At 50.3% G+C, this 11,342-nt stretch overlaps 1 protein-coding gene across 1 annotated transcript; it reads right to left on the minus strand.

The window, feature by feature from the left end:
- Positions 1 to 302: 302 nt before the first annotated feature.
- LOC133081975 (glycine receptor subunit alpha-4-like) lies at positions 303 to 10,607 on the minus strand. The gene is given in 8 exon segments (XM_061178304.1): positions 303 to 337; positions 340 to 612; positions 3,149 to 3,289; positions 5,041 to 5,123; positions 5,251 to 5,474; positions 6,106 to 6,173; positions 6,459 to 6,589; positions 10,537 to 10,607. Coding segments are annotated over 8 exon segments (1,026 nt in total).
- Positions 10,608 to 11,342: the final 735 nt, after the last annotated feature.

An 11,342-nucleotide genomic window follows, 5' to 3' on the forward strand; every position in this document is an offset into this window, starting at 1 on the left:
GGATTGTTTGATTGTTTCTTGTGAAGCATGACCTTGAGAAAGTCATTCTATCTCTCTGGGCTGTAATGCCCTCATCTGTACCGTGAGGGAGTGGGACCTTCTACTTGCTAAGGGTCTTTTAATCTTGGACATGCTAGTATTTCCTGATGAAAGTCAAAGTAAGTCAGCACTGTCTCTACTCGTTCCCCAGCCAGACAGCATCTGCAACCCCAGCCTCCACACTGTTAGCAATGTTGTTAGCGGTATGTTCTGGGGGAAGAGAATGCAGGCCACCTGCTCTTGCTCGATGGCTCTTCCCTACCTTAAATCCAAGGAAAATAGTCAGCAGGAGGGAACAGGGGATGAATGGGAAATGGGGAGCTCTATGGCAAGCAAGTTCCCTTGCATGTCTCTTCACCTTAGGCAAAGAGGCCCGGGAGCCAGAGCTCTGAGTTGTCATGGTGAGCACAGTGGTGATGCCTAGGCCCACCCGGGCAGGGGCAGCATCCATGTTGATCCAGAAGGAGACCCAGGACAGGATGACGATGAGTAGGCTGGGGATATACATCTGAATCAGATAGTAGCCCATCTGTCGTTCCAGGTGAAACTTTACCACGATGCAGGTGAATTTCCCTGCAAGGAAAGAGGTGAGGTATCAGGCCCCAGGTCCCCAGCCTGCAGCTGAGCCTGAGAGGCAGGACTAGGGCAGCCCTATTTCTGTGGGCCAGCCTCTGGGCACCTAACCTGGGCCAATAAATGAGCCTTTCGAAATGGCCCCAGGGAGCACCAGATGCATGTTTTGAGGAAACTCTCAGAGAAGCCATTGGGGACTTGACCTCTTGCTCCCAGCACTTTAGTTGCCAGCAGAAGGCCTTCCCCGTGACAGCACTGCAAGAGGATTAAGGGTGGGAGGGCTCCAGAGCCAGACTGTATGGCTTTGAATCCTGAACCTTCCACTCACTAGCTGTGTGACCTCAGGCAAAACACCTAAGCTTTTAAAGCTTCAGTTTCCTTGCCTGTAAAATAGAGTAATAACAATATCAACTCCATCATTGGGCAGTTGTAGGAATTAAATGAGATAATGTATTTGAGGTGTTGAGCACTGTAGGTAGCTGGTACTATTATCATGATTAACAAAATGAGCTTAGACTCCACTCAAATCTCAGCAGCCTAGCTTGTGCGTGCTGGGACCCTTGAAGCTCTCCGGCAACGATTCACTGAGATAAACACCGCCTGTGTCTTAAGCAAGTCAGAAGAGCAGGATAGCAAACATCTGGAAACAATGTCTAACAGAGACCAGCTCTGGACAGCAGGCAGCGGGTTCCCAGAAAGCATCTGGCAGCAGCATTCTATTCCACCCACAAAAAGTGCATTGGCCCCAGGCACGTGTACCAATGCTCGCCTCCTCTGCCAGCCATCTTCACTTTACCCTGCTTTCCACTCCCCAAGGCTAAGAAAACACAAGCTCAGAGCTTCTGGCAGCAGACGCTTAGGATAACCAAAGCAAAAAGCAGAGGATGTGTATATTATTATTTTATTCTGGCCTAGGTTTGCTCTTAGCAGGACTGTCTGATTCCTCAAGGTTAGTGATTTCATCGATGACTGATTGTGGCTTTGACATGCCGTGTGATGCTGTGATCTCCTACTCTTCCCTGAGTCCACCCACCCTGGGCTTCTTGCCATGACATGTTTTGGCTAGGTATCCATATTTTCTTTCCTTTCTTTCCTTCCTTCCTTCCTTCCTTTTTTTTTTTTTGGTGATAGCAGTTTTGTTTTCAATGACAAAATTAACACTTGTTTAGCACAGAACGAAAGTGAGAAGTAGAGAAAGAATAATAATATTCATAAGCTGACATTTGTCAAGCCCCTACTAAGTGCCCTGACTTTATATAGTTTATCTCATTTAAATCTCATAGCAACTCTTTGGGGCAGGTAAAATTATTATTTCTCATTTTACAGACAGGGATACTGAGGCTCAAAGAGATTAAGTTATGTTGCTCAAGGGCACCCAACTAGTAAATGGTGCAGCCAGAATTCAAACTCAGCTCTATCTGACTCCAGAGTTCTTGCTCTTATCTGTTGTATCATACTGCTTTAGAAACGCTTAGTGCTATTTCCTTCCAGGGTTTTTAAACACATGCTTTTGGTTTGTTTCTTTCATCACAATAGAATCATTCTGTGTATACAACTTTGAATCTTAGCCTTTTCCACTTGAAGTTTCCCATGTTGATATAAGCACCTTGCAAGCGTTCTTTTAAACGTCTTGATAATATCCCACCAAGCAGATGCGCTATGTAATTTACTTAACTTCCACCCTATTGGTGGATATTTAGAGCAGTTCCAAGATTTTGCTAGTATAAACAGTGATCCAGGAACCCTCTTGGGGTCTAAAGTCAATATGATATTTTGGAATATTTCCTTATAATAAATTCCAGGCAGTGGAATTCCTGGATCAACAGGTTGGGAAACAAATTTAGCTTCCAGACTAAAGATCTCCCCTCTTCAGCTTGTGGCCTCTATCTCCGGGTCATAGCTCTTCACAGCCAAATTGTCAGGGGAAATGAGGAGCCAGCAGCGATTAGGGAAGCTGCAGGGGGCAGACACTCAGGCTGGAAAACCAGCTCCTCTCCATTTCCTGGCACGCTTTTCACACCTGGGAAACCAAGCCAGTTCATGAGAGTTGGGCAGTGGGGACAGTGGTAGGAGGTGTGGACGGTAAGCCAGCTGGTGACCTGAATTCTGTTCTCTCCTGGTTCAGTGTACTCATTGACTACTCCCAGATGTAGATTCCCCACTTTCCACATGAAGTTGGCCCCAGGACAGGTGGAACACTCCTGCCACTCACTGGCACAGGACCATTTGTTCTGCAGTGTGTGATAGGGACAAGAACAAGGGCTTTGGCATTAGACAGATCTGGATTTGAATTCTAAATCAGCCATTTACTAGCTGTGTGACTTGGACAACTGATTTAACTTCTTAGCACCTCAGTTTTCTCTTTCTGAGAAATGGGGCTGATCACCCCTACCATAATGAGATAAGACATATGAAGCACTTAGCACCACGTCTGGTACAGATTGGACCTTCAGTAGAGGCCAGCTGCCTTGCCCCTTTCCCTCCCATCTGGAGGCCCTCTTGTGGCCCACAGCCAGTAAAGATCTTGGGTTTTTACCTGTGTTGTAGCGCTTGGTACAATAGCCTAGATCCTTCTCATCCCGCAAGATAAACTGGGGCAGAGTCAACCCCTCAGCCACTTGGACAGCAGGAGCATCTTCCAGCCACTCAAACACGAGGTCATTCATGGTGTAGCCAACTGAAAGTGACAGAGATGGCAGAGGACTGCAGAGTGTGGTGGTTGGACAGGGGTAGGGAGAGGGTTAGAACTGGCAGGAAAGAACAAATGAGGAATAAGGCCTGGGTTTTAGGAGTTTCATGCTCATCTTGGAAAGGAAAACCATTCGGAAGAGGGTCAATTGCCTCATGGGCCCAGCCTAAGTGGGTAAATCAGAAAGATTCCAGATTCCTCTCCTACCTAGTTCTCAAGCTTTAGAAAGGCCCAAAGAGAAATTATTCTGGCAGACCCAGAAAGCACGTCAAAAGGCTTGGAAAGATGTCAAGGAAACCAGCTGGGAACCTCCTGCCCCATCTCAAACCCAGGGGAGTAAGCATGTGTACCGACCACATGTCTTGAGCTGAGCCAGCCTCAGAGCTGGGGCTTCTGCCACCTCACTCCAGGGAGGAAAGAGCTATTTATACCTTGCCAGTCATGCATGGGACAATGTGCATACCACAGACTCCCAGCCAGAGTCCTGACCTGGGGCAAATTGAGAGCTAACATTGAAAATGCCAAGTTGCTCACAGATAGCTAGCAGTTCGCGAAGGCTCTTGCCACATAGATGACTATACTCACACGTCGGGTAGAAATGGGAGCAGAAACACCAAGGCTCACGGATGTCCAGTGTAGGGCCTTGGCCCAGAGTAGCTTTGTGACTCTGGGCAAGTCACTTCCCCTTCTGTAAAATGCTCCACCTACTTTTCAGCGGGGGTAATGAGGACCTGGATGTGAAGGTGGTTTATGAACTCTAAAAAGCTGACCACATAGGACATGTTCTATCCATTACTGTTATTATATGTTGGAAACAGCCTGACAAGACTTCCTCTTTGAGGATCAAATGGATATCTCCTGATCCCACAGTCTCACTTGCCCAGGAGATAGCAAAGGAATGGACATGGGCGATGGTCCAGCCTTGTTATCCTTTAGCTTCTCTGCACTTGGGGCAGCCTCTGCAGGCTGGCACCCCCTGCCCTTGGTAGCCCTTGGCTGACCTTGTTATCCTGGGTACTGTCCTATGCCTAGAACTGTCCTCTCCCACCTCTCTACAAAAGCTATCTGTACACACTACTATATGTAAAATAGATAAACAACAAGGACCTACTGTACAGCACAGGGAACTATATTCAATATCTTGTAATAACCTATAATGGAAAAGGATCTGAAAAAGAATATATATATATATATATATATATATATATATATATATATATCCGAATTATTTTGCTGTACACCTGAAATTAACACAACATTGTAACTATACTTCAGTTAAAAAAAATTATGTGTTCACAAGGAATCAGGGTTCAAAGACTCCCCCCTTCCCTGCCAACTCTGGATTTTTATAGGCATCTTGAATGTCTTAACTCAGGGGAAGTAAAGGTAGAATTACTTCAAGCACTGTGAGAGAGAAATTATATCTGGACAGAGGAGGTACCCCTCAAATGACCCTCCACATCCAGCATAAGCACATTTGTATGTAAGGCTGGAGCCTTCCCATTCCCCGGCCCTGTGGGGCAGCCAGACCTGCCAATAGCGAGGGGATGGAAAAGCACACTGGGCTGAGTGTTAGCAAGCCCTGGCTTCTAGTCTCACCTGTGCCAAGAGCTGACTGTGTGTGCTTGGGGAAGTCCGTCTCCACTCTGGGCTGCCCTTCTCCTGTCTGGAATATCATGGCATGGGGTTAACTAGCTGGTATCTCAGGCCTCACTCTGTGACTCTCTAGGGACACTTACAGCTCTCCAGCTGCATCGTGCAGGTCTGGATATCCATGGGGAAGTTCTTCAGGTCCATTGGGCAGGATAAAATGAGAGTCAGCCTGGCAGGGACAGTAAGAAAGAAGTTAGTCCGGCTTACTGGGGCTCAGCACAGCACAGGGAACCCTCCGCCCACCCCTCAGCCTCTACCCCTTGCCCCGAGCTCTCCTGGCTGCACGCCAGCTGCACCTGATGCTGTAGAGCACGTTTCCATTCTTGAAGATGCGCAGCAACTTGTTGTCTGTGGTCACCTCGTGGAAATTGGCCCCTTTCTCATTGGCAAAGAACAGGTCTGGCTTCCAAATCGAGTCCAGCATGGAGGGATCGAGGTCCAGCGAGTCATCAGGATATTCTCGGTAGGCCAGGCGTGGGTCATTCCACTGCTGCCGCAAGAAGACGTTCACCCGGTAGTCCTGAACAGAGATGGGCCCATCAGAGGCAGTGCTATTGCAGGGGCCTCGCAAGCCTACCTGGGCAGGAGGGCCACGAGGAGGAAATGCTTGGAGCACATCTCAGGAGCAGTGGGCATTTTCCACTGGAGAAGGACCCTGCTTTGGGCTGATATGGCAAAGAAGGGAAGGGAAAAGACATTTATTAAGCACTTACTATGTGCCAGGCTCTCTGCTAAGTGCTTTCTTCATATGCATCATCTCATTTAAATCTCATGTCAACCCTGAGAGGAGAGTGCTGTTATGATCCCCATTTTACAGATGAGGAAACTGAGACAAAGAAAGATTTGAGTAACCTGCCTAAGAGATGGTAGAGTCAGGGTTTGAACGCAGGTTTATCTGATTTCCAAGCCTTGATGCTATGCATCAAGCTACCTTCCAAACTGGACCATCTGCTGCTTAGGCTAGTCTGCGTTTAGCCACTAAAACCCTGGGCTGGGGAAACATAAACTCCCAGTGACCGACTTTGGACATCCCATGGCTTTAGCCATGACCCTGAAACAGGGAGAGGATGGCAGAGGGAAGAAAGGCTTGCTATCTGGTGGGCTTCACCCATTCACACTAGAGTGGAAGCGGGACCAGGGCGGTGCTTTACTATGGTAGTCTCGGTGATGGAGCTGAAACTGTTGATGAAGATGTTGCAGGTCACGTTCACAGGTGGGCCTAAGGGTAGCAAAGCACAGCCATATTGGCAGGGCATTCCAGGAATCTGGGAGAAGTTTCCAAGACTCCCTCCCTGAGCTTGAGGCCAGGGTACTGCTGGGAGAAGGCAGTGCCTGGCACACAGGCCCATGGATGATGGGGAGGGGACGCTCCTTCTGAGCTGTGAGAGCCAGCCCTGTACCTCCAGCCTCCTGGCCCTGAGGTAGGCAATGGGGGCTAGCTCGGCAGTATGTTCCCAAAAGAAGTGGGGAGGGAGGGGTTTTTTGTAGGATGAATGCTTCTTACCTTTAAAATTGGGCCGAATCCTGGCATCATATCCAGATGTTCGCCCCATAAGCTTGTCCAGGAAATCAGAGGGGGACATGGGCTGGGACACCTTGGTCCCAGATTTGACTTCTTCTTTTGCCAAGGCCACCCTGGGCAGGAGAGATAAAGAATTAATAACTGAGATCAGTTGTATTCTGCCTTTATCACAGACCCTCTCCTTCCTTGTTCCCTCCCCACTTTGGCTGGTCTCTCCATCAGGCAGGAGGATTAGGAGATGGGTTTCTAGGTGCCCACTTGCAAAATGAGAAGTACAGAAACCCATAAGCCAACACAGCAGCTCAATAGTTAGTCCTAGAAGATTGCTTTCACATATATTAGATCTTTTTGCCCTCAAAATTCTCAGCGTGATGGGGGTGAAAACTGTTATTTCCATCTTATAGGTGAGAAAACTGAGGCTTCCAAAGGAGTAATCTGTGAGACTGTAAATTGGTGCAGCCACTGTGGAAAACAATGTGGCGTTCCCTCAAAATATTAAAAGTTGAACTACCTTATGATCTAGCAATTCTACTTCTGGGTATTTATCCAAAGGAAATGAGATCACTATGTTGAAGAAATATCTGCACCCCCCCCCCATGTTCATAGCAGCATTATTTGCAATGGCCAAGACACGGAAATCACCCAAGTGTCCATCAACGGATGAATAGATAAAGAAGATGTGGTGTATATATACAATGGAATACTACTCAGCTATAGAAAAGAATGAAATAATGCCATTTGCAGCAACATGGATGGACTTGGAGGGTATTATGCTAAATGAAATAAGTCAGACAGAGAAAGACAAATACCATATGCTCTCATATGTGGAATCTAATAAATGGATAGATAGATAGATAGAGAGATAGATAGATAGATAGATAGATAGATAGATAGATAGATAGATAGATAGATTGACCGTCCAAAAGAAAAGTGACTTGCCCAAAGTCTCGCAGTTGGTGAGTGACACAGGGCCCAGGACTTGAACCCAAGGCTGAGGCCTCATCCAGTATTCTCTTTCTGAAGGTGCCTTGAACATACTCAAACAAGAGTGACAGAAATAATGTGGCTGTGGCAACGCTTTGCACATCTGGCCTAGCCAAGGATGGGAAGGGCTCAAGGGCAATTTACACCCCTGAGAGATGGTTTTAGTTGCTTGGCCTTCGTGCTGATCCCTCAGGGGCTAGGACCCAGCTTCTGGAGAGGGCAGCTTGGCTTCTGGTGTTTGCTCCAGCAGGAAGCTATATTCTGAGCTGAACCTCAGTTCAGGGTTGTGGCAGCTGCAGGCAGGTAATCTCACCTTGGCAATAAAATAGGCAGGAAAGCAGGGCTCTAGGAGCATGGGAAAGCCTCCCAGTAAAGTGGCCATGCTGTGAAGGTCAACTCCCATCTTTTCTTCCTAAGAGCTTCATTTTGAGGAGGGGGCCAGTGTGCTTTGGCCTAGCCTAGAGGCCAGCCCCCTTCTCCCCTGACAAGTTTCCCTCTAAGAGCAGCAAAGTTCCTTCCATATGCTTGCTTGTCTGCTTACCAGCCAATAGCTAGACCAGGGACCAGGAGCTCAGCAAGGGCTTGAGGGCAGGCGTGGGGCTCACACTGAGCTCAGGCTGGACTCCTGGCTGGGTCCTGTGGCTCCTGCTCCATCCTGCCGTCATCACCAGAGCCAGCTCCCCTGCTGCCACTACTGCTGCTGCACTGCTGGGGCTGGGAGGTGGGGTGACTGCTGTCCTTCTGGGTCTGAGTCTCCTTTGAACCAGCGAGCTCCTCTTTCCCAGTAAATCTATGTACCTGCCAGTGACTGATAGAATAATACAAATAGCTGAGGCACCATGCTAAACACTTTATCTAGTATAGTTCTCACATCAGTCCTCTCAATAATCACTCTTATTATCCTCCAGCTATATTTGAGGAGTGCAAAATGGAGTGACTTATTCATGATCATACAGTTCCTAAATGGTAAAGCCGAGATTCCAACTCAGAGCTACTGACTTCAAAACTAGCTAAGTCCATCTACCGCAATACCATGATGCAAGCAGCCCAGGGCGGGCTGCCAAGGAACCAGAGTGGGGGAAGGTCAGTGGCAGCCGCACCCTGACCCTTAGAGTTTTGCTTCCTTGAATCCCATGAGCAGGAGGAAGCTCTTACCCTGGGAACAGAGGCCACCTTGGCCCCGAGCGGGGGTGGCCAGAGCAGGTGGCCTAAGCAGGCTCTGAAAACCCAAGGAGGCGGGTGGTGGTGCTGGTGTAAGCAGAAGTCCGTGGCTTCACCACGGGGCGTCCACACTGGCCAGGTGCTGCTGCTGGCCGCTTGTCACCTGCCTGCCGGGAGGCCACGTGGCCTTGCAGGTGGAGCAGCCAGGCCCTTGCCACCGTCCTCAGCCTCACTCTCATGTCACCTCTCCCGCTAGCTCCAGCCCCAGGACCCTGGGACTGGCTGTGGGCTCAGCTGTCTTGGGCCCCAACTGCCGTGACAGCCCCACTTTTCCAGGGTTACCTTGTCTGCGGACCTGAAAGCAGAGTCACTGTGTGCGGCCTCTCCTTGCTCCCTTTCATTCCTGGAAAGCTCCAAACACTGGCAGGACTAGGGAGGTTCCAGAGCTGAAAATCTTTCTCATGGAAGGCCCTGGGGTGGGGTAAGGGGAGAATGCTGATTCTGCTACTGGGTACTTAAGTGATTTGGCCAGGTCACTTGCCCTCTCTAGACCTCAGTTTCCATAAATACAATGAAGGATTTGGTCTCAAGATTTCCTGGGCTTCCCTGGTGGCGCAGTGGTTGAGAATCTGCCTGCCAATGCAGGGGACACGGGTTCGAGCCCTGGTCTGGGAAGATCCCACATGCCGCGGAGCAACTAGGCCTGTGCGCCACAGGTACTGAGCCTGCGCCTCTGGAGCCTGTGCTCCGCAACAAGAGAGGCCGCGATAGTGAGAGGCCCGCGCACCGCGATGAAGAGTGGCCCCCACTTGCTGCAACTAGAGAAAGCCCTCGCACAGAAACGAAGACACAACACAGCCATAAATAAATAAATAAAACAATTAAAAAAAAAGTGTTAAAGATTTCCTAAGGGCCTGCTTTGCTCTAATCACTCAAGTGGGAATGCTGCCACCAAAGCTTGGGCCTTGAGGCAACTTCCCCTCCAGCAGGGCCACCAAGCATCAGCTGGGTGCCCCCTTCTGCCTGCATCCTCCTATCAACTCCAGCTGAGCTGCCATTGCACTTCGGGCTGCTTTTCACTCTGAAGAAGTTTATCACTGCCCCCCCCAGCCACTGCATCCCTGCCTGATTGCCCCCTAATGTGTCCGCCAGCAGTGAGGCAGGAGGCTCCTGAGAGGCAAGCAGATCTTGGCGTGCTCCTTGAATGAAGAGGAGGAGGACGATATTGCGGTGGCACTCACCTGCCTCCACCTTGGGAGGCATTCTTCTGACCAGTTCAGCCCAAGGCACAGCCATCTTTCCTCCTCAGCTCACCCTATCCACCTAGAATGGCCCCTGGTCTAATGAGAAAGTGAGAATGGGTGGGAGGCCATTTACAAGGAGCCCAAAGCATGTCTTGCCCCCAAGCCCAGGAAATGATGGCCACTTAGTGCCCCTCCAGGGACAGTGAGCCGCCAGGTTCCCCCCGGGCAGGGTAAGGTGACTGCAGAGGGCCAAGGTTTGGTCAGCCAACATCATTCTGATGTGGTTTTGGGAAAATCCTTGCTCCTTGAAATCTCTTGGGTGAGCAGCTGGCAGATGTTGGTGTCATTTTTAAGGATCTGAGGAACGTGTGGCCAAGCTGGTAGGGAGATAGGGTTGCATGGCAGGACAGATGGCTTCTGTTCCGGGGCTCACTCCCTAGCCCCTACCCTGGCCCAGGAAAGTCTCACCCATGCAGAAGCCTTCCCATCTGCTCTGGAGCTTTGACAGCCTTTATGAAAGTCTCCTGGGATCTGATTGGGGGAGGGTGTGTCCTCCCCTGGAGGCTTCCAGACTGTGGGCTTTTTGTAAACTTCAAGGAAACTGTGCCAGAGCCCCTGCTACCCCCGGCCGGTATTTGCATGCATCTCCTTCTCACCCCCACTCAGCTCACCTGAGGAGGACCTGCCCTGGCAGGGTCCAGAGGAGAAGGAAGGAGAGGGTTGCTGGAACAAGAGTTGTCATTCTGCGGGGGCCCTGGAGTCCTTTCTCAGCCTGGCTGCCGAGGTGAGAGGGGATATCCGGGCGGGAACGCCGAAAGTACAGAGCCTTCTTCCTACTTGGGCCACTTGCAAGGAACCCAAGGAGGGCCGGGCTAGGAGTTGCACGCTCTCTCCTCTTCTCTCTTCTCTGCCCCGTCCTTACCAGTCAGGGGCCAGAACTATTCCCCTGGAAGTGATCCTGACACAGATAACTTGCTCCTGCTCTGGCTCGCCTGGGGCTCCGGAGGGCCTCAGCCCTGCCTGCTGGGGTGCTGAAGGAGACTCTTTTTGGGCAGCAATCACTCTCTAAACCCTGGAGAGTCTTGGAGGGGAGGGAAGAGGGAGACTGTAGGAAGATGTTTCCCTCCCTCCCACCTCCCCCTGAGATGCACCCTCTGAAAGCAGCAATTTAAAGGCACAGTCGCCAGCAGCTGGAGTGGGGTTCCGAGCGAGCCTGTGTGCTGTGTGCTGGGGAGGAGCTTGGGCTGCCGCTGCAGCCTGGAGAGGGCCGGAGGTGTTCTGTCTAGCTTCTAACTGTCCAGCTGGAGGAGTGCATGCAGGCTGCCCTGATTCCCCAACCTCCCCAGCAGTTCCCCTTTTAGCCTGGAGCCAAGCTGTGGCCGAACTCTAAAGGCTTAATGATTTTTGTAAGTGGGAAAAAGACCTGAGAGGGTTTAGGCGGAGCCACCGGGTTTCCTCCAGCCGACAGCTTCAGGGC

Source organism: Eubalaena glacialis, chromosome X (genome assembly GCF_028564815.1).
Source record: "Eubalaena glacialis isolate mEubGla1 chromosome X, mEubGla1.1.hap2.+ XY, whole genome shotgun sequence".
Classification (NCBI taxonomy): Eukaryota; Metazoa; Chordata; class Mammalia; order Artiodactyla; family Balaenidae; genus Eubalaena; species Eubalaena glacialis.